This window comes from Capra hircus, chromosome 22, assembly GCF_001704415.2.
Source record: "Capra hircus breed San Clemente chromosome 22, ASM170441v1, whole genome shotgun sequence".
Taxonomy (NCBI): Eukaryota; Metazoa; Chordata; class Mammalia; order Artiodactyla; family Bovidae; genus Capra; species Capra hircus.
Window position 1 is genome coordinate 38794517 of NC_030829.1, and position 23359 is coordinate 38817875.

Here is a 23359-nt window from a genome sequence, read left to right on the forward strand (position 1 = left end):
TATCATCTGTGGTTTCAGTGTAGCGAGGGCCTTTCTCTGTATTCATCCAAATGCCAGCAATTTATGGGCTTTTTCCATGGAGGTCAGGTAACCCCTTTAAAGCCAGCAGTTTGAAGGGTGGAGGTTGAGAAGTCATTTCTTCTAGCTTAGGAAATGAATCTTCTCTCCCTCTTTCCTAAGCAAGAAGAAGATCCAGCACCCCAAAATCCTCCCTTAGGAAAATTAAATTAGAACCACATGCATGATTTAATAAGTGAAAGAAGGTTTAGTGATCCTACACCCTCCTTTGATCCTTGTCTTAGACCACAGCTAATTATAGGCCAGATCAGCTTTTTCTTGAAAGAATAAATTGGCATATTTTCAAAGGGAAGTGTTATTATCAAAGGAATAAAAAATGATCTGAAACTGGCAGTGATGTTTTGAAATCTCAGAATCACATTCATCAAGATGGCCCTCCATGTTTTTATTTCTGCAGTAATCCAGGTAGAGAACAGAACTTTAGAATGATTGCTCTACTTGGCTTCTCCAAAGCCACCTAACATTTTTTAAAAACTCGTATATTTGCTCACAAGTTCACAAAGAAATCATCTGGTCAATGTGTCTGATTTTCTTTTGAAGACAAATTAAAACCTCCAAAATTTGTATATGGGAGGAAAAAAAAAAACTTAAAAAAAAACCCATAAATCATATTCATGCTAAGATGACTATATGAAAAGTTAGATTAGGTAGTATCTGTTAAAAATTTAAAAATAAATATCTGAAAGCTTCCCTTACCTCTTTCTGTGCATGCTCTGTGACATGTTTTTGAAAAGATATGAATCAAGACATTGTAATAAAGCAGATAATGGTCTCCGTTCAATTAATTAAGGCATGAGTGGGAACACATTTTGGTAACTGCTCAGCAATCAAAATAATCTTGGTGCTATTGCCTTAACATTAACAGTTTATCTTAAAAATAAAAAGAAAATATTCTTTTCCTCATGTCAAAACTTAATAATAAGCTCTTCAAAGAAAAAAGAAAAAACCCTAGAAGAATTTTTTGAAACTCTGAAACCAGATGGGTGTCAAAATGTTGTTGTAATAAATACCAATTATTGCATTCATATGTACTTAATGATTTAAAACATACAACCATGCAGTTCCAAAACGGGGTTTAGACTAGACAAAGTTGGGGGTTCTTTTTCCCAAGCCTAGGACAGGATAGGGGGAAGGCCAAACTTTGACGATGCATTCCCCCACTTTTGAACAGTGCCTGCCACAGTATCTTGAAAGAAGATGTAGATTCTCAGTCACCCACCAGGAAATGCCTGATTCTATATCTTTTCATGATTTCAGTTTCCTCCTTTGCCACCTTTCATTTTAAGGACGTGTTTCCATGTTACCTGCTCCTCCGTGTCAGATACATCTACGTACTGACCTCAGACTGGTCTGTCCTTGAAAACGTGATCCTGTTGGTGCAGGCCGTGGGCTCCCTCCCGGCATGTTGGGAGTCTGCCCCCCGACCCCGCCCCCCCGCAGTAGCTGTGTATGCACTTATGCACTAGCTATATTTCTCTCTCTGAAGCATTAATTCAATGCAGCTGGCATCTGTCACAATAGAAACACCCACTCTCATCTGTTTCTATAGACGATGTCAGAACAAGTGGTAATGCATGGTATGTTGGACATTTTATAAATTGCCGTGTTAGCATTAGTGGTATGCGAGGAAGGGGGTGGGGGGTGGCCACCCCTTAGAGCTCCCAATGGAATTGTTTTAAAAGAGGAAGCCAGCCAGAGAAGGTTGAGAGGGTGGGAGGTGGAGCAGTTCCCGTACACAGGCTTTCCGTCGCTGCCCCAGGTAGATGTTTCTTAAACGTCATTGTACAGAAAGGAATCGAGACCAGTTTCTCCATCTGTACAGAGGACTGGGTAAGATGGTGCAACAGTACAGGAGCTCGGGTTTTGTGCCCTAAAGCTTTGCAAATATTCCTTTTCCACTCACCTCCCCTCAACAACCCACCCTGTCCTGGGGCTGTCATGCAATGGGCTGGTCTATGAAAATTGGAATAATAACCAAACTGAGCAAGAATCTCGGATTCAAGGTATCCAGGTGTACTCGGCTTGGTTTGAGTCACCCTAATTTCTTTCCAGCTCTTCAAGGGAGAAAGTGGGTCCTCGCTCACCACTTTGTTAGCACTGTCCTTTTACAACTGAAAGTCTTGTGCAGTCTCCAAGAGGCCTCCGCTCTGGAGGGGAGCTGGGGAAATGCATGAAACCCTGAATTCTAATAACTGCATGTTGCCATGTAGTTATTATCCGTTGAGACCTACTTCTCCCCCTGGTTCGTGGCCTTCATCTGAATCATCACATGTGTTAATGTGGTTATTAAAAGAAGGCTGATTTTTACCATACATTGTTCGAGTGATGGGGCAACACGTCCTCAGACTTCTCACTGGTCTGGAATAATTGGCCGAACAAAGCCTGCTAAGTCATGTATGGTAAAACTCTAATCTGCCAGTGGAGATTGCCCCCACCTCCACCGCCAACACTCGTCGTTTTGTATGTGGAAGCCACTGTTTGCCTTAAGCCTTCTAGTCCCCCCCTTGTTCTGTGTCAGCTTTTGCAGAATCCTTGGCCAGTGGGTGAGTCTTATTTTCTCATTTTTATCCTGCCAGTAATGGATCAGGCACTTCAGAAGATCTATTCTGGAAACTCGATGCCCTGCAGACCTTCATTCGGGACTTGCACTGGCCCGAAGAAGAGTTTGGAAAGCACCTGGAACAACGGCTGAAGCTGATGGCAAGTGACATGATCGAATCTTGTGTCAAAAGGTGAGCACAGGTGGCTGGACAGGTTTTGCACACCTTCCCTGCTGTGCACTGACTCAGGAAGGGCTGGGTGGCCGCTCTGAGTCAGCCGTCATTTGGAGTGTCTGGGAGAAGGTGACTGCTTGTCATAGTCAGCTGGAGTGATGACCACACTACAGCTTCTGTTCACCTTACCACATCTTGCCAAACCCAACAAAAAGGGGCACAAACTAAGGCTGCCCATGTTTTCATTCAGCTCTGTGAGGAAAGGGTCCTTCTTGTCTCTGTATACTTAATACCCATAAGTGTCTGGCGCAAAATGTTTAGTTAATATGTATTTGTTAAATGTATGAGTGTATGTATGGGTGGGTAGCTGGCTGGAAAGAAAGAGGAGAACCTACTAATCCACTATTTTAAGCACAGGGAGCAGGCATCTCTTGACTCTCCAGTGATGTGGACAAGACCTCCACAGCACTGTTCGTTTTGTGAGCACATACCACATGCTGACCGTGAGTTATCTTGCCCAAAATCTGACTAGATAGCAACAAAGGGGCATGAGACATTAATTGTGCATTCTCATTTCCTACACATTGCCCATTTTGTCACCATGGCATGTGGGATTGAGGTGGGGATGCTGCATTTGTGCTTTCCAGGTAGACTTTCCAGAGAAATAAGAAAATGAGGACCAGAAACAAAAACTGTTTGGGCCCCTCCTGTCTGCCAGGCCCAGTGCTGAGTTCTTGGCATGCCAAGAAGGGTGGGAGATCACATCCCTTCCCTCATGGAGTGTCTACATCTGAATATCAGAGAGAGAGAGGAGATTTGTCTGGTTTGACATCATTATCATCACCCTGTCTATCTCCAGACACACATCCAAGTTCCTTTTCCAGTCCATAACTGTTTCATTATCTTTCCTCGCTCACAAAAACCCCCAGTCTCCCAGACACCACAGACTCCTCTGGATCTCCAGATGTTCTGTAGTTGAGTTGATGGATCAGTTGTGTGTGATGGGGGCTGGGTTTGGCTGAGAGTGATCTGAATCTGGTATCTTGTATCTTGCAAGAAGAGACGAGAAGGAATAGCATCAGAACTGGAGGCCGAAAAGCAAAAGAACAGCACAATCCCAGGTTGGGGAGCATCACAGCAGGAATTGGGAAAGGGGCTGTGTGCACAGGTGTCTGTCTGATGGCACTTCTAAGAGCTTAAAGTCCTAGGGACTCAGGTTTTGTGTTTTACTCTTTTCTCCCCAATCGTAGAACCAAAGACAAGCCTATTCTCAAACCAGTGGTCAAAATCTTTCCTTAGGGTTTTGATTTCCCCCACTTCCTACATGGTCATTTTTAGGAAAAGCAAATCTTTCCCTAAAGCCATAACACCCACCAAAAAATCCTTGCAGGGCAGTCTCCCTGTGCTGAAAAGTTCTCCTTTGATCTACAACTAGATGCACAATTCTAGCTACACATTGGCTACAGTGCACTAGAAGGAAGCCTTACTAGCTTCTGGTCTCTGCACACAATTGTACACAAAGGGTTGTTTGCCCTTTTCTGAGAAGCCAGACTTCTGACTATGGAGTAAGAAATAGGGAGATGTTGTAAGGAAAAGGGAAGACACAGGGATGTAAAAGGTAGATAGTGACCCTATTTCCTCCCTCACCACATGGCTTGGCTAGCGGGATCTTAGTTCCCCAACCAGGGATTGAACCTGCCACGCCCTCTGCTGTGAAAGTTCGGAGTCCTAACCACTGGACTGCCAGGGAATTCCCCTTATCACACGTCTTTATGGTTCATCCACCACCAAGACTGTGGGCTACTGAAAAGCAGGAAATGTATCTTGTTCATTCTGAGCTCCTAACCTTCCTCAGGTCCCCTCCTCATGCCTGACACATAGCAGCTGTTAGGTAACCTTTTGTGAACAGAAGTTGGTCAGCTTCACATGTACACATTAAATTTCCCGATGTCCCTTTCAATTGAGGCCCCAACAAAAGCAGATCAGAGCAAGCATAGCGGCAAATACCATCCCTAGACCCCCAGATTCAGCAGTTAAAAATTGAAGAAGTCCTTGGATGTTGTAAGACATAGAATGTACATGAGTAGAGCCTAGAACGTTAGCTTTCCTCTTTGGGAAAGAATAAAAGGGTCTTGTTCTAGAAGGACAAGAACATTACTACATAGGTGTAAATGTGCAGTGCCTGAAAGTCAATCAGGCATTCATTTCAAAGTTTCTCAGCAGTCGAAATCATACATTTGACGGAGCTTCTGGTCTCCTTTATGTGAGATCCACACAAAATAAGGCACCCTAACCACCCTCTGAGAGGCAGTGTAGTAACTGACCTTGGCTTTTCCATCCCATGGAGCCCTCTCAGTCATATTAATTTTGCATTCAGCTTCCTTTTTTCACAGCCACACACTCCAAGGGCTATGAACAGCTCTCCTGTGAAAACAGAAGACGATTACTTCATTGTAAGGGAGTGATTTAGCATTTCCATTTCTCAAATTGGGGCCGGAACTGGCACACAAACCTCAGAAGATCAGCGTAGGGACCTGTCCAAGTCAGTCCGCATCAGGCCCCCTTTTCACAAAACCAGAAAGCAATGTATTTTCAACGTAGCTTAAAATGATCATCATGATTAGAAAGCTTCTTCAGTGCACCGAGTCTTTGGGAGCCAAGATACATTTATCTTTAACATGATCATATAATATATAGGAGTGTTTTAAGGGTATTTTTTTCCTTTTAGTTCTTTTTTTTTTTTCTTAAGAACTGGGCTTCCAACCTTAGAAATTATACTTGGCTTCCCTGCATGCACCCAGGGTGTGTTAGCAAGCTGGCATCCTTTCCTGAGCTAACTAGCTGTGTGGTCCTCCCTATGCACTGTTAGAAAACTGCTACAAATACCTCTTAAAGTAGTGCTCTCCTGGTGGCTGCGTGATCTCCAGAACCTGACCGTGAACAATGCTCAAAAGATGCACCAGACAGAAGGAGCATTATTAAAGCCACTTACTAACCAGGTGCTTTTTTTTTAGAGACATGTCATGACATTGACCCACTTCTCCGAAACCTCTTAAAATCTTAACTGGCCCCCTTTACAATGCTGATACCAAGGATTACATCTCCGCCCTGTATTACCACCTGCTCATGTCAGACTAGGTTTTTCCTGTGAGCAGTTAGCACATTGATGGGATCATAATTTGACCTATGTCAAAATCAAGTCACTTTAAGTTTCCACCGTTGTATACTTCTTAAAATGGTAAGTATATTATGATGCTTTTACTTGTAAAAATAATATAATCTTATTGCAAAGCAATACTTTAACATTGCAAAACCCCAGAAACAGCCAAAAAAAAAAAAAAAACCATAGTAGAAGCACTCTCCAGGACCACTCCTCCTAATTTCAGTCTCCTCCCCAAAGGTAACCATCCTATATTTTTAGTCTTTAGAGCAATATAATAAACTTCTTGAATTTTTTTTTATGTCTCTCTCTTTCACGACCAGAAAGGGGGAAAAAATAATGTCATTTAAGATATTTCCCACCATGAGATTTTTTTAACATTAGAAACTGCTTTAGGGGGTGGGGGTTGTTGTTTTTCAATGAAGTATTTCAACGTAGTCAGGTGCAAATGTGAGCGAACTTATATATGCTATAATGCTGTAATTGAGTTTTTGTTTATTCATTCATTCTTCTGCAATTAGGGTTCTCCATAGCATGTAAACTATAGACAGAAATACGCTGAGCTACAGGTGTTCCATGTGCTGTGGAGAAAGGAAGGGTTTACGTGGCTGTCTCTGTGAATAGGCTTCCTTAGCTGGGAAAGTCATTTTTAAAAGAACACATGTGAAGTCATTGTCGATTGAAACTGATTACAGCCTTCAATTTTCTTTTTCACTGACCTCTCAGAAAATGTCTCCTCCACCTGCTGCCATCTGAATGCTGAATCGGTCTTTTCCTACTTTGTTTTAATAGAACCAGGATTGCATTTGAAGTTAAGCTGCAAAAAACCAGTCGATCAACAGATTTCCGAGTCCCACAGTCAATATGCACCATGTTTAATGTTATGGTTGATGCCAAAGCTCAATCAACAAAACTTTGCAGCATGGAAATGGGCCAAGAGGTAAAAAAAAAAAAAAAGATACAGATTTCATCCCCTCCTCCATTGATCATGTAGAAGAAAACTTCATAAATTCCTTCCATCTACTCTAGCCTGCTAGTTTCAGAAATACACTCTAACGTGGATCAAGCCACAGATGAATGTTTGCTGTCTGTTCATTAAGTAAATTTCTAAGGCATGTGCTGATGACTGTGCCAGTCACTTGGAAGTGATTCTCGTCTGGGCTTGGGGTGACCATAAAGTTCCTTTCAGTCAGATCAAGCTTGATGACCTTATTTGTTGGGGTGGCATCTCCAGCAGGTGTGTTTGACAGAATGCAAGTCATTTTCACATGGGAAATACATTTCATTACCTGAGCATCTGGGCAGCAGGAGAGAGCTCTTCTTAGCATCACACAGCCTTAAGGATGTATAGCATTAGCTCACCCTGCCACCCAGTCCCCAGCCAGCAGGCTTTGAACTTCCAAGAAATCCCAGGCTTTTCATTTCCCTTAGACTGAATGGATTGTGAATCTTCCCTGACCAAAAGTTTAATCCTTTGCTAAGTTTCAAATCCCAAAGTGGTATTTAAAATGTAAAGGAGAAAGAAACAGCAACTTGGGCTTGATTAAAGACTATCATGATCATTTTTCTCTGATGGCCTTAAGCCAGCTAGATATTCATATACCAATTTAGAATTAATTCAGAAACATTTCTGGCAACTCTCATGTTGTTGCCAATTGGCATAAATTGCTCCTAAATCAGATCTTTCGATACCAGCCTTATATGCTCAGAATTTTTACTAAATTATATTTGCTCCTTATTCGTTATTTATTTTCTCTTTCAGCACCTTCCATTTTTAAATGTGGGTTGGTGGTATTCTCTTCCTGGCAAGACTGTCTCTAACCTTCTTTCCCCTCCAAGTCAGCTTCCTCAGCCATCCCTGTTAGCTGCTGCTCCTGATGGATCTTCTTGTAGGGTACCTTGCCCCGGGGGGCTGTGTTCTGAGCACTACACTCAAATGCAAGGTGCCAGTGGTTCTCTTTGCTGGCTCTATTCACTGCATGAGAACTATCTGGAGCAGTAGGTATCCAGTTTCAGTGCCTATCAGACTCATCCAGAGAGCTTTTTAAAACCCAGATTGTTGGGTCTCACCCTACTCGAGTTTCCGATAGGTCTCAGGTGTGGTCCAAGAATTTGTATTTTTGACAAATTTCCTAGTGATGCTGATGCTGCTGGCTGGTCTGGAGACCCCATTGTGAAAACCACTGGTCTGGAGGCTTAGTATCCAAAAAGAGTTATGGAGAATAGCTGAGGTGTGACAAGCCAGCCTCCTGAGAAAGGCTTAGGTTAGATGGGCATCCATACCCTGGTTCTTTTCCCCAGGCGGTGCTGCAACCTGGAGCTGATCAAGTCACTCAGCTTCTTCAAACCTCAGTCTCCTCATCTGTAAAAGGATAGTTTCATTAAGGCTGTTTTTAGCTGTCGATTCTTCAGACCTCACCAAGGCCAGCATATGGAATGAATAAAATTGTTCTGGATGAAATGGAGGGGGCAGGAATTCAAGAAATAGGGGGCCCAGAGTCCAACCTACCATATTCCACTCCACCTCTGCACTTCTTCACTGCCCACCAGCCACCTACCCACCAACACTTCTCTGGGAGACTCTGAACAATCTTATAGGCTTCACAGAGTCTACTTTAAAAACCTGTTCTTAGTGATATCTAAAGTTCATTAAAATACCTTTGAATTCAAACTCCAAAGTACCATCCCTTCTAAATGTTTCTCCCTTTGAGCTTTTTTATATTATGATATATAATTCACATACCAAAAAATTCAGCCTTTTAAAGAGTACGATTCAGTCATTTTTAGTATATTCACAAAATTGTGCAGCCATCACCACAGTCAGTTGTAGGACATGTTCATCCCCCTGAAAAGAAACTCAGACCCATTAGTAGGAATTCCTCAACTCTCCCTTCCCAACACTAGATAACCACCCCTCTACTTACAGTCTCCAAGGATTTGCCTATTCTGAGCTTTTCATATCACTGGCATCTCATGTGTAACCCTTGAAAATCTGGTTTCTTTCACATAGCAAAGTGTCTTCAAGATTCACTTGATTTCCTTTTTATAGCTGAATAATATTCTGTTACATGAATATACCACACTTCGTTTATCACTTCGTCAGTTGATAGACATTTGAGTTGCTTCTGTTTTTTAGCTACTACGAGTAATGCTTCTGCGAACATTCCTGTCCACATTTTCATGTGGACCTCTGTTTCACTTCTTTTGGATATATACCTAAGAGTGAAATTGCTGGGTCTTACGGTAACTCTGTGTTTACCTTGTAAGGAACAATCAAACTGTTGTGCAAAGTGGCTGCACCGTTTTACAGTCCTGTCAGCAATGTACGAGAAATCCTATTTCTCCATAACTTAGCCAATACTGCTTCTTCTTAACCATCTTTTTTGGTATCACCATCCTAGTGTGGACAACACAGAATCTCATTATAGTTTTGATTTGTGGTGTTGGCCATCTTTTCATAAGCATACTGACCACTTGTATGTCTTCTTTAAAGAAAAGTCTATTCGCTCAAATCTCTTGCTCCTTTTCACAGTTGGGTTGTTATCTGCTGTTTGATTATGAGAGTTCTTTATATCTTTTGGATATCAGACCATTATCATATATATGATTTACAGGTATTTTCTTACCTGCTATGGGTTGGTTTTTATTTTTTTACTTTCTTGGTAACATTGTTTAAAATAGAAAAATGGAAATCCATTTTATCTGTTTCTCCTCATAGCTGCTTGGCATATCCGTTTTAACTGAGTTTTACAAGGATGGCACCATTCAGGGTAGGAAAGGGTGGTGTCACTAGGATTGGCTTTCCTTTACCCTTGGCAACTTTTACAGTCCCTCTTCAGTTTGACTCAGCTATGGCCTTGATCATAGAACTCCTGCCTACCTGGTCAGATGGCTGAACCATCTTTTCAAACAGAGCTAGTCACTCTGATCTTTTCTTTTTGAACTGGAGTTGAGAGGGTAGTGGTAGTAGGGTGAAGGAGTGGAGGGAGGTGTTGTCAGGCAGCCTACTAAGAATCTAATGAAGTGGATGAAGCCATTTTCCAGGAGGAAAAAAAAAACATACTTTGATAAATTTCACTGTACGATTTCAGGGCCTTGTCAGGCCAACCTGTAGACCCTGGTTGGAGATATAGGATGAGAAATAACCAGTTTGTTTTGCCACAGTTTCTTATTTTTACCACTAACCTGTTCCTTGCTAGAGTAGTATGACATTGGCTTAATCTCAAAGCCTTGGTTTTCTTGAATAAATTGTCCAAGGGCTTTAGTAACTAAATCATACGAATTCTACACATTAGCTACCAAACTACATGACGTTGAGCAAGTCACTTACGCTCATAATCTTGCTGTCATTTGTCAGATGAGAGAGAGAGTACGCAACACACAACATTTGAGAGGTATGTAGCTTGTCAAAATTGGGGATAAAGCTTCCTAATTTCTGTATGTAAGATTAGAAAGTTGTCTTGGATATTCCCAAATAGTAACATTTTCAAGGCTAAACAGCAGTGACTGCTTTTTTCTGGACATTATTCTATTTTATGTGGTAGAAAAAACTTCATGTATTTACCCCTAAATGAGTCAACATGCTTTATTTCCTTTTTTTTTTAAATGAAAACAATAACTGACACTTATAAATGTTTCACAATTTCCCAGAACTACTGCACAGACAACTGAACTAAATGATCTTTATTAAGAGCACATCCAATACTGTATTCTAGTCTGTGATCCTTACCCTAGGCCTGTCACTTTCCCAAGCCATGCTAGAGTGACCTTCCATGCCATTTCTCCCTGATATAACTGTATCAGAGACACTTAAGTGAAAAATGAGGCCTCTTCTGATCTTAGAATGCCAAATGACTGAGAACAGTGAGAATGAAACTAGACATCCTTTTAAATATGTACTTCCTTCACACATCTGGCTCTGTAGCCATGACCTTGGCCAGAACTTTATTGGGAAGTCTCATGCAAGTGATCTCTCAATTTTTCTCACTTTGTAGAATGGTGATATTCATCTCCAAAGTAAAACAATTGTTAAAGTGAGATTGGCCAAGGGTGGCTGGAGACATCACAATACTGGGTGGAAAGAAGTCCAATGTTTTTATGTAGCTTTCATTTTGTGGGGCTTCCCTGGTGGCTCAGACACTAAAGAATCTGCCTGTAATGCAGGAGACCTGGGTTCGACTGGGTCAGGAAGATCCCCTGGAGAAGGGAATGGCAACCCACTCAAATATTCTGGCCTGGAAAATCCCATGGATGGAGTAACCTAGCAGGCTACAGTCAGTGGGCACGCAAAGAGTTAAACACAACTGAGACTTCACTCTCTTTTCATTTTGTGAATATTTTGATAGTAAACTCATTTTATATATCTAGTGACTTATACCTGTTTCTACCTAGATTCCAACTCCCTTAAGGTATTTTGGACTAGATATCAACCAGGTGATACAGTGTTTTCCAATTTTAAGATCACTTCCTGAATTTCATCACTGGGATAAAGTCTCATCTAAAGGCAGCTGTTGAAACATTTGTTAACCATACTTTTCCATCTTAAATATTTATTTTTTCATTAAAATTTGTCAAGCCCCAATAGAGAGGAAATTGTGTATTAAATAGTTTCTCACTTGGTCTAGTGTGTTTTCGTCTCATTTCCAAGGTCAGATGGTCTTAACAGAAAGACAACGTACACACAATCTGTTCCATGACAAGGCAGAATGTGCAGCACAGGAAGTCAAGTGGAATAATTTTCACAAAGTGATTGTGAATTCGTTGCAACTTAGCTCATCAGAAGCAAAAGTAAACTCTCCAAACTTTCCATGCCAATGAAGATCAGTGGTTCCCTTGCTGTCATCACAACCTAGTGCCCTAGAATATACCTTAGAAATATTGTTATGATTGTTGTGAAAGTGGCTCAGTCATCTCTGACTCTTTGCGACCCCATGGTCTGTACAGTCCATAGAATTCTTCAGGCCAGAATACTGGAGTGGGTAGCTGCTCCCTTCTCCAGGGGATATTCCCAACCCAGGGATCTAACCCAGGTCTCTCACATTGCAGGCAGGTTCTTTATCAGCTGAGCCACCAGGGAAGCCCTCTGGGTCAAACCAACCTAAGAAAACCAACAGAGAGGACTGAAAAATGCCAAAGTAGTCAGGATCCCCTTTTGTACCATATTAGGTTACAGACTGGAATCAAGATTGCTGGGAAAAATATCAATAACCTCAGATATGCAGATGACACTACCCTTATGGCAGAAAACAAAGACGAACTAAAGAGCTTCTTGATGAAAGTGAAAGAGGAGAGTGAAACAGTTGGCTTAAAACTCAACATTCAGAAAACTAAGATCATGGCATCCGGTCCCACCACTTCATGGCAAATAGATGGGGAAACAATGGAAATATTGAGAGACTTAATTTTGAGGGGCTCCAAAATCACTGCAGATAGTGACTGAAGCCATGAAATTAAAAGATGCTTGCCGCTTGGAAGAAAAGCTGGGACCAACCTAGACAGCATATTAAAAAGCAGAGACATTACTTTGCCAACAAAGGTCCATCTAGTCAAAGCTATGGTTTTTCCAATGGTCATGTATGGATGTGAGAGTTGGACTATAAAGAAAGCTGAGCACTGAAGAATTGATGCTTTTGAACTGTGGTGTTGGAGAAGACTCTTGAGAGTCCTATGGACTGCAAGGATATCCAACCAGGCCATCCTAAAGGAAATCAGTCCTGAATTCTCATTGGAAGGACTGATGCTGAAGCTGAAACTCCCAATACTTTGGCCACCTGATGCGAAGAACTGACTCATTTGAAAAGACCCTGATGCTGGGAAAGATTGAAGGCAGGAGGAGAAGGGGACAACAGAGGATGAGATGGTTGGATGGCATTACCGACTCGATGAACATGAGTTTGAGTAGGCTCTGGGAGTTGGTGATGGACAGGGAAGCCTGGTGTGCTGCAGTCCATGGGGTCACAAAGAGTTGGACACGGCTGAGCGACTGAACTGAACTGACTGAGGTTACAGGCAGAATTGGATAGTTCCTTTGACTGCAAGAAATTTTGTGACAAGATAATCTAGTATTATCTAGTGTTGATCACTCAGTCGTATCCAGCTCTTTGCAATGCCATGGACTGTAGCCCTCCAGACTCCTCTGTCCACTGGGATTCTCCAGGCAAGAATGCTGGAGTCATTCTTGCCTGGAGAATCCAGGCAAGAATCCAGGCTCCAATGCTGGAGTCCCCTTCTCCAGGGGACCTTCCCCACCCAGGGATTGAAGCTGGGTCTCCTGCATGGCAGGCAGATTCTTTACCATCTGAGCCACCAAGGAAATACTATCTAGATAGGATGGTAATTAAAAGATTCCACAATAGTATTTATATGTCTTCATGGAGCTTCTCATCTGCAGGGAGAGAGAGAACAGAATCTCCTGAGAGAACAGAGTGAAGGCACATTCCTTGGTCACTATTTCTCCCAAAAAGCAAGTCAGTCAAATAAGTCTCAGAAGAATCCGGTGAAAGGAATTCACGGTTTTTGTAATTACTTGACTAGCAATGGGGGCTGCTTTGATACGTAACCCTTTGCTACGTGATTAACAGAGTAGATAACTACCCTGCCCTACAACCTTTCCCAAAGTAGGTTTTATTTAATTCAGATTATAGTTTACATATAAGAGCTTCCCTGGTGGTTCAGCAGTAAAGAATCCACCTGTCAGTACAGGAGACGCAGGTTTGATCCCTGGGTCAGGAAGATCCCCTGGAGGAGGAAATGGCAACCCACTGCAGTATTCTTGCCTGGACAATCCCATGGACAGAGGAGCCTGACGGGCTACAGTCCGTAAGGACAGAAAGAGCCAGACATGAGCAACTGAGCACAGCACAGCAGAGAGAAGGTATACACACATGTAAACATTGTAGTAATCAATTAGTAACTGTAGTAGTGATTCTGCCAGATAGCAGTTCTGGGTTTCTAAATCATGTTTCCGAGCATCGTTTGATGACTTTGTTTGGTCAACCTACTTTCACAAGAGGTTTAATTCTAGCCCCACTGAGGAGAGGAGGAAATAGACTGGCAGAGGTGAACATGCTCAAGTTTTTCCTGTGGAAGTCAGAAGCAGAATAATCATGGCAGATGCCTTTTTTTATAAGTAGGAAAAAAAGAAAGGTGTAGAAGCGTGGAGATCCCAGTATTCACCAAGAGAGAAAGGGAGTGACAGTGATTCTCCCTGGAGAATGCTCAGGACTGTGTTCCGCATGGAAATATTGAAGGTAGGAAGAGGCTCCCGTGTCTCCATAAACTTTAGCTTGGATACCTTAGAGAATGAAAAGGTTTGCGGTTCTCTCACTTCTGAAGCCAAAATAACATTGTTAATCTTCCGATCAAGAGCCTAAATCTCCCTTTAAAAAAAAGGATTATTTATTTATATTTGATTGCCCTGTGTCTTCGTTGCCATGCAGGGACTTTCTCTAGTTGCAGCAGGCGAGGGCTACTGTCTCTCTAGTTGCGATGAGCAGACTTCTCTTTGCAGTGGCTTCTCTTGTTACACAGCACAGGCTCTAGGTGTGCAGGCTGAGTAGTTGGAGCTCGCAGGCTCCACAGACATTTGGGATCCTTCTGGACCAGGGATCTAACCCTGGTCCCCTGCATTGGCAGGGAGATTCTTAACCACTGGAGCACCAGGAAAGCCCAAGCCTGAATCTTTCTTAGAGTGTGGAGAGTGATTGCTGTTGGCTTTGTTTGCCATTTCAGCCAAGTGTTTCAAGAGAGAGTTCCTGTTCTCAGTGATGTTCTTTGCTTGGTTAGAAGCCCCTCATTTAATATTTCACATTATATTATTTTGCCTGCAGCTAGCTTTCCTGAGTTAAACCTCATAATTAATTGAATAAAGGTGAATCATTTATAGTAATTCTAAAGAAAATCTAGCAGAGTGAGGCAGTCACATGGGGAGGGAAAGTAAGCATGTGATTCTGGATCTTATCTCAAGACCTAAAAATGAATTTGGAGCTTCGTCAATACTCCTGAAATTCTTTTGCTCTGACATCTTTCTTTGTGCATCTAACACAGAATCCTGCAAATAGTTTTTCCATTTACCTGAAGGTTTATGCCACTTTCATGAAGCTACCAGTAGAGCCAACATGGACCATTCATGTCCTTATTTTCCTCTAATCAACTAAAATGAAAAACTAAAATGATAAAGCAATTATCCTTCAATAAATTTTAAAAAACTAAAATGAGATGACTGATGGTGATCGCTCCCTTGCTTTGTCTTCTCCTTTATGACCTTGAACAAATATTTGAATTGCAGCTATAGTTGACAAAATGGTTTCACATCTAGACCCTCAGTATGATCTTCAAAGTAGATTTTTGAGCTTGAGAGCAGGACTGGCAGGAAAGGACTTAGCCATGGTTTTATCATCATATTAATAATGCTAAATGTCTTCATACAGAGTTTGCCTCATTCCCTACTAGCTTCCCTCCCTTATCATTGGTCCTGGGTGGTAGTAGTATTACCTGTTTGTTTTGCAGATGAGGAAACTGAGCCATATTTTCTTAGACATCATGACTTACCAACTCTGCACTGGGACTTTATCTCAGTCTTTCAATTACAATCAGAATTCACCTATGACTTTAAGTGAATTTACCTAATTCACATCCCTTTGCTCCTAATTGCCAGTTATCAGAATATCAAACCACATTTCTATGGCTTATTATTTATGTATGTTTTCATAACTTTTTGGATGCTTTGTTTAATTTTTATTTTTCTCATGTGTCCTTTTGTCCTAATTTTTATTTGCACTGTTTCTTTTCTTTTCTGTTCCTAATTAATCATCCTTCTGAAAGTTTGCTAAAGAGTGGGTAAGTGCATTTTGCTTTCCAAATAGCAATGTTTTGCATTGTTATTTTTTATTAAGGAAATATGGAATAATTCAAATGGATACTAAAATGATCTAATAAATGTCAAGGAGCTGGCATGCAGTATCTTCTGTTGAAATCGCTTTTCCTTTTTCCCTGGCATTTACAGCAGATTTTTGTTTGTGTGGGGATTTGTTTTTGCATTACTGTTTAAGTTTTAATTGACAGTGGCAGTACGATAAATTGAAAAGCTTAGCAGTCTCAGGAGAACCTATAAACCTGGGTCTGCTTCTCCACAAATGAAGAAACTGAGTAACTGCCACAGGAGTTCCTAGAGAGATGCTTTGCCTTTAGACTGAGTCAACCCCTGGAGGTATAACTGGGCGGCTCTCAGGCGGTAACCCAAAGGATCTGATAACTTGAGAACAGTTTGTGCAAAATTAGTCAGTCTTGGTCACATTCCCTTTGGAGTTTGTGATTCCCAAAGTCACATCACCCAGCAGTTTCCTAAAGATAATTTTCATCCTCTATATTAAATCAGTGCGGTGTCTTGCTTTATAAGACCCAGATCAACACACTGCCAGACCATTTGTTAAGCCACCCCTGCATCCTATTTGTAAATGTGTGTGTCTACGCATATCAAAGCCAGCAAAAGCTTTGGGTAAGGAACGATGTGTCTGGTCATTTTTTTTTTTTTTAAGAGCTTCTGATCTTTCTTCTTCAAAGACATGGAGTCAGAATCTTACAGCTGCTTCTGGAACTATGGAAATAAAATAGGTCTGCCGGCCACATTTTATTTATAAATTGTGTTGTCTAAAAATTACCGATGGATGCAGTGCCAGCACCTCCCAAACATGCTAATGTTTGTCTTTCTGTGTTCTTTAGCATCAATACCATTCAAAAATAGACGAACTAATTGAAGAAACTGTTAAAGAAATGATAACACTCTTGGTTGCAAAGGTAACCTTCAGCTTCAGGTGAAATGTTTCATTGTGAATATTACTTTGTTATGTCTGTGTTTCCATTAAAATGTAACATGTTAAAAAGTTGCGCTGGGTGCTTGTATTTCTCAGGAAACAAGATAGTATGTCCCCCAGCTGCAGCTCTGAAGGATTTTCTGATGATTGTGAGCCCGGTGAAGATGAATTGATCAAGTGGCATATGTTACCCTAATAAAAATTTGTCCCCCAATGTTGCAGTAGGTTATGCAGGAAATATTTGTTTTGTTTTTCAGCCCTGACAAAGTTAGCTTTTTAAAAACAGAAAGTTAAATGGTAATAAGGAATTCTGCCATCATGAAAACCCCCTTTCCCCTCGTTTCACATGCAGTGAGAGTCATAATAAAACATAAAAGTCAGATAAAGCTATTTCAGTCACCCTCATGAATTATAGAATTTTAACTAAGTAATGCTGAATGGGAAGACATTTATATTTGCCAGTACTAAACTTCTGTTTCCCCAAAATTACTGATAAAATACAAATAAAAATAGATTGGATTAAATGTAGTGCTAATATGTAACGTAAAAACTGCTTTGCGCAGTTTTGGATTTTGAAAAGTGCATTTAATATTATCGCATGCTATATGCAACTCAATAATATTTTGTCACTTTGCACTTCTGTAACACTCTATATTTGCAATCACATAATAATGAAGAGAAAGCCGAATAAGTCAAATATTTCTGTGTAAAGGCAGTCTCTTCCTTTCCCCAAAGACAGGAACCAAATAATAGAACTTAAAAATGAGCAAGAGCTCATTGCTGGTCCCTGGGAGGTTGGGAAATGTTGCTCTTTATTATGAGCAATTATAGTTTGAAATAATGATTCTTTTCCCTTTTTGCTATTTTGCTAGTTCGTTACAATCCTGGAAGGAGTGCTTGCAAAATTGTCCAGATATGATGAGGGGACTTTGTTTTCTTCTTTTTTGTCATTTACCGTAAGTAAAGAGCTTCTTTCTTTCCTGATGTATGTTCTAGTTTGGGTTGGGTTTAGGAGCGAGGTGCTTTTTATGTCATTTTGGTTTAGGTTTGTATACATAGGTTCATTGCGGTCAACTGCTAATGTATAATAATAACACAGGAAAATAAGCAAAACAGTTCATAACAACAAGTAATCCAAATCATTTCTATTTAATTTTGGATATATAATATGTATGTATGTATATGCATGTACACAGAGACATATATGTCTCTATTAATACATGTATGTATCCAAAGAGGGTTGCCAGTCTGTGCTCACCTTAGCTAGCTCAGGTATTTCTGGGCTCCTTTTCCTGCAAATGAGGAGAATTAATTTTGGAGATTACCAAGCAGAGATCTAAAAGTCAGATAGAGCTCCTAAGTAGGTTTTGTTTGGTCCTCACCATATCCAGTACACTTTCCTTTACTGAATTAGCTGCCCACGTTTAAGAATCAAGAGAACTCAGAGATGTCAGTATTTGGGGGTTTCTTCATAAGGCAGGCAGTCGGCAGCCTTCGGTCTGCATGTGTGCATTGCAGCAGTCTGCTGGAGCTCAGTCGGTAGGCCCCACAGATCAGAGAGGTGTTTACCAGTTCCCTGTAGCCCCTTTGCTTGCCATTTTGCTCATTCCTGTACTGGCCTGGGCTTGGGGACACTGGTGTTTACAACTTCTGCTGCGCATGATCCAATCTGTGCACATTCGGAAAAGCTCTAATTCTGTGCCAACATGGCGCATGGACACAGAAGTGTGATAGGTCATTGGCAGAAGCCAGACTCATTCTCTGTAGGTAAGTGATCCATGGAGATGGTGGCTTAAATGGGCTACCAGTTCACCCTTCTGTGCGAGGTGGGCACCGCTGCTGCGTGCTTTCTTGCTATTTCTCACAGCAAGGTTTTTGCTGGCTGGTAGACCAGCTGTTTTCCTCTCACAACACCATAAGAAAGGCAGTCAGTTTAGGACCTGCTATTTATGGGTCCTTCAAAACCTCTCTTCTAGGAGATGAAGGATCTCCTAGACAGGCATCGAATGCCAAGGCAGAGCCCAGCACGGGCCAGAGGAGGAGCACATCATCTGTGGAATCCAGCAGACCTGGGTTCAAATCCCATTACCTGTATTAACCAGCTGTGTGATCTAGAGTAGCTGTCTCATCCTCTCTGAGCCTGAGTTTGCTTCTGGTTTGTAGGAGGCATGCAATTGCGTCCTTTTGTTTTCGCTTTATGTTTCTCTGTGTTAATTCACATCAACTACCAATGTTGTAGGCAAGTGGAGAGTAAGTAATTTCTTCTGTAATGAGCTGTCATGATGATAATAATGTGAGTGAAAGACTTGGCATAGTCATAACACATAGTAGGTTTCAGTAAATGGCAGCCTTGATTAATAAAAGATAACTAAGAAGGTGATTATGCATTACAAACTTAATACATAGTTACAAGTTCTTTGCAAATATATCCTGCTTTGGTCTTTCCCTAATACATATATTAGATTTCCTGGGAATTAAGGGAAGTGTAGACAGAAAACATTTAAAGCAATTTTTAGATTGTATGTATATACTTTATCTATGTGCCCAGCTTATTTTGATATGCAGTTCTGACTTTCCCAAGTGTAAGGATTGAACTTAGTCCTTAAAGTGTGATGGCCTTGGTCTCTGGAGTCTGTTCGCAAAGTTGGGATGGGAAAAGGATGACAGAGAACAGCAGTTTGATTCACTCAGTAGGACCACGCATGATGTGTCAAAGCTGAAAGGAACCCTGTCCAACCCATTTCTTAGATGAACTGAAAAACCAAGGCCCAGAGACAGGGAGTAATCTGTCTAAGGTCACTCAGCAGCTGGAAGAATGAGGACAGGAACTCAGGTCTTCTGCCAGCTTCTCCCCACCACCAAACAGCTTCCTGGAGAGAGTGGCATTCAGCTGGCAATTGCCTGACACTAGAAGGCAGATGGGCATGTGAGCAGGAAAGATTCATAAAGAAGGATTCAGGGCACACGAGTGGGAAATATTAGATAATCTCTCATTCCTCAGTGAAGTCATGGAAATGGTGAAAAGAGGCAGAACTAAAGGCAGCATTTTTGGATAACGCTATCCTGACACCCACAAAAGAGAACCACTTTCTTTGAGTCTTCATTTTGAGCAACTGTTTTCGCTGCACTGGATTTGAACCAGTGCAAACCATAAAAGCCCCTCTGCTCTTCCTGGAGCAGAATTCAGTCCTCTAAGGACCCCACCCTAATGCCAGGGGAACATTCCTTGCTTACCAGGGGACCTGGTGAAAGGTGGTCCGGAGGTGACAGGAACATGGGGCCAGGGGGATTCTCACAGCAGGGGTAGAAGCAAAGAAGACCCAGCACATGCCAGAATGTTCGTGCTGGAATTCTCAGCCTCTCGATCTCCCCTTTGGGAGACATTTGCAGCCGCGCAGCCCGCCTCGTGAAGCTCCTGTCACCGCGGGACACTGCAGGGCTGTTGGTGGGCCCGTTACCTCCCCTCCTTAATGACACTCCTCCCACACTCTCGGCTCCCCCAAGGCCAGAAGCACCCACTTATCATTTGCAGCCTGTGTTCTCATCCCTGCCGGTGCTCCAGCGCTGGAGGAGGCGAGCTATGCAGAGAGGTGGCAGGAATGTCTCCACACGTGGATCCTGGGCTCCTGCCCGAATCTCATAGAGCCTTTGAAGACTGCCTGCGGCGCCGTGGTGTTAACCATCCCAGAGCGGGGTGGAGGTCGGAGGGCTGCGTGGAGGCAGCAGGTACTGTGGACCAGGCCTTGACACCAAGGACAGGGGGACCAGCCAGGAGTCCTGCGACCGCGGACAAAGGCTTAGGGATGCTGCCGACAGCCTGGCAGGGCTTCCTTCACTCGCTCCCATTTCCGATTCTGTTCCTTAAGCATTACTGTGCACTCACCGCGTCCCCGCCTCGGGGGGGCTGCCAAGTCTGAGCCGTGTGCTCTGCCCCCCAGAAAGCTGACAAGTACCGACAAATATGCCACCCTTTTCCCCCTCTTTCTCCCGCTGAGCGCCTCCTTTCCTGGGTGGGCTTGATTTCATGGTCCAAGCCAGACATTTTGGAAAACGTCTGCAGTGGCACAGAGCAGGCAGGAATATTTATTTCTCGTCTCCATCTGCATTGCTTCCTCTCTTGGAGAGGAGCTGGGGGGAGGAGGGAGGAGGAGATGTGTCTTCTCCGTGCCAGCCCGAGAGGCGCCCAGGCACACCCCTCCTCTCCTCCAGCCCCAGCAGCGGTAGCAGCCCGGGATTTAGGGAGGCAGGCGCCTTTCGAACTTTTGAAAGATCAGCCCAGTTGGAAGTCGCAATTAGCAACCATCCGCCCATTTCCCCCGACTGCAAGATGTGCTTTTGTGTGGGTTGCCTGCCTGGAAGACTCCCTGTCTTTGTGGGTAGCTAGGCGCTGTTCTTTTAGGAGGCCAAGAAGGGGGCCAAACAGGTGTCCAGGTTGTCCTCCCAGCAAGTTAGAATCTTTGCCTTGGTCCTCTCCAGGTGTTACCAAATTGTTGTTTCTAGAATCCATCTGTTGGCTCATGCATTCATTCACCTGGTGTGTGTTTACCCCAAACCTGTGTGTTGCGGATCATGTCAGTGCCAGAGACCCAGCAGTGAGTGCGGGTGGCATGTTCTCTGTCCTTTGGGAGCTTACACTGAGGATGCAAGACAAAGAAAAAGAAGAGAAAGTTATTGGGGCTGGGGCCACTGCTGTACAGACCACAAACTGGAGACAGAGAGAAGGTGGCGGGGGTGGGGGGGCGGTGTTCCTTCATCTGTGATGGTCCTGGACAGTCTCTCCGAGGAGGAGATGGAGGAACCAGACTTAAAGGGACCAGACATGGGTAAAAAGGAGAGGAGATGCTTCTGGACAGAACAACAGCTGCCATGGCCACGTGGCAGGAAAGCAGAGAAGACATTTTCACAGGGTACTTTGAAAGGAGCATCAGAAGGGTTTAGGGATTGAGTAGAGGGTAGATTCAGTTGCAGGGGACAAAGATGGGAAGCTTGAGAAGTGTGATTTATGGAGAACTCAGCTAAGCCAGATGAGTCCTGAGAGTAAGGGATTTAGTGAAGAAAGACATCATAGGGTGGGGAGACTGGGGGCGGGACCCCAGCTCTGCCCCCCACCAGCAAACTATGTGACCTGGGACACAGGACCACCCCTTGGTTTTGAATTCCTCTCAGTGTAATCTGATGATGGCTATGGTAGATGAATTTGAAAGTCCAAAATAGCTACAAGAGCTTCAGCTCCTATCCTTTAAGCACTTGCTAAGTGCCTGGCACAGGGCTAAGTGCTTTAAATATATTTTTTCTTGTCGAATCCTCTGAACAATCCTGCTGCAACAAGGCTCTCCTGCAAATGATGAAACTGAGGCTTCAGGAGGTTAAGCCCTGCAGCTTGGCCAGCTTTCTCTCTCCCTGTACACTCTGGAGCCTCCAAGGAAAAGGGAGGATGTAAGAGGCACCCGCTGCCAGCAGACAGAATGATTACATCAGATTCCCTGAAGCCCCCTAAAATTTACCTAAGATTCCCCCGCATCACCCACATCCATTCGAGATGGTCACAGCATAGCATGGAAACTGCTCAGGTTAGGGAGGATAAAGGGCTGTTGAGGGGCCCCAGCTCCACTGTCTGACCAGTCTCCTAGGTCTCAAATTACCCTCATTCACCGTTTTCCCCTTTTGTCAGCATTTTAATTGTTTTGCCGCTTAGATATGAAATGCGGTGGACATGCTTCTCTTCCTGCTAGAGTCTGAGGCCAGGGCTGATGTTCCTGCAGATGAAGCAGCAGCTTGGACTGCTTCAGTGCAGAGCCCCTGAGGGCAGGCCAGAGAGCACGACTGCCAGCTCGGTCAAAGGCCAGAACTGGATCAAGGGTATTCACTTCTGTCCACAGAACAGTTTGATCAGGAAGCAGTTCAAAGTGTAGTGTGGGCTGAGGTTGGTCCTGACTTATCAGTGTTACCTCTGATGGCGTTCCATTTTTCCTTTGGCTTCAGGGAACACCAGCAAGGGAGAAATGGCTTTTTACAGTGTGGGCTGGTGATGGCGGTATAGACAGAGAGGTCTTGGTTCTTCCTCAGAGGGTAACCTCATCAAATTATCAGATGCTAGGTTCATGTGATTCAAGTCATTTGGCTTTTGCACTTCAGAGTAGAGGTGCCTGCCTTGGACAGAAGCACCGGCCATGGTAGTAAATGCTTCCATGCTTTGAACATGACGTGTGCCAGGCACAGTGCTAAGTAAATGACATGCATTTTCTCATCCAGTCCTCACAGTCACCCTATGTAATAGATATGATGATTACCCCATTTAACAGATGAGGTAAGTTGAGTAATGTGCCCAGCTGAGTCTTACACTGCTGATAAAACTCCACCTTAGATCTACTGCTTAATTATCACCAGAATGTTATTCCCCATAGAAGCTAAGAAACCCGTAGATGAAGGTAATTAGTGACTCTTCCCAGAACCATCGACTGTTCTTAAGGGAAAGAGTCATCTATTTCTCACATCTCACCAGCAAAAGTATGTTATAATTTACCCACCAGCCAATTAGTTTTGCAGTAAAACCAAAGGAGTAGACACACAGCATCTCCCCACTTCCTTTATGCTTT

At 42.9% G+C, this 23359-nt stretch overlaps 1 protein-coding gene across 22 annotated transcripts in view; it reads left to right on the top strand.

The window, feature by feature from the left end:
* Nucleotides 1-23359, top strand: part of CADPS (calcium dependent secretion activator) — a 480914-nt gene that overhangs the window by 396195 nt on the left and 61360 nt on the right. For all 22 annotated transcript variants that reach the window (XM_018038339.1, XM_018038330.1, XM_018038334.1 and 19 more), the window contains 4 exons: nucleotides 2655-2810; nucleotides 6745-6892; nucleotides 16672-16746; nucleotides 17636-17719. In XM_018038339.1, the coding sequence (XP_017893828.1) occupies nucleotides 2655-2810; nucleotides 6745-6892; nucleotides 16672-16746; nucleotides 17636-17719 (463 nt within the window). The remainder of the gene's footprint in view (nucleotides 1-2654; nucleotides 2811-6744; nucleotides 6893-16671; nucleotides 16747-17635; nucleotides 17720-23359) is intronic.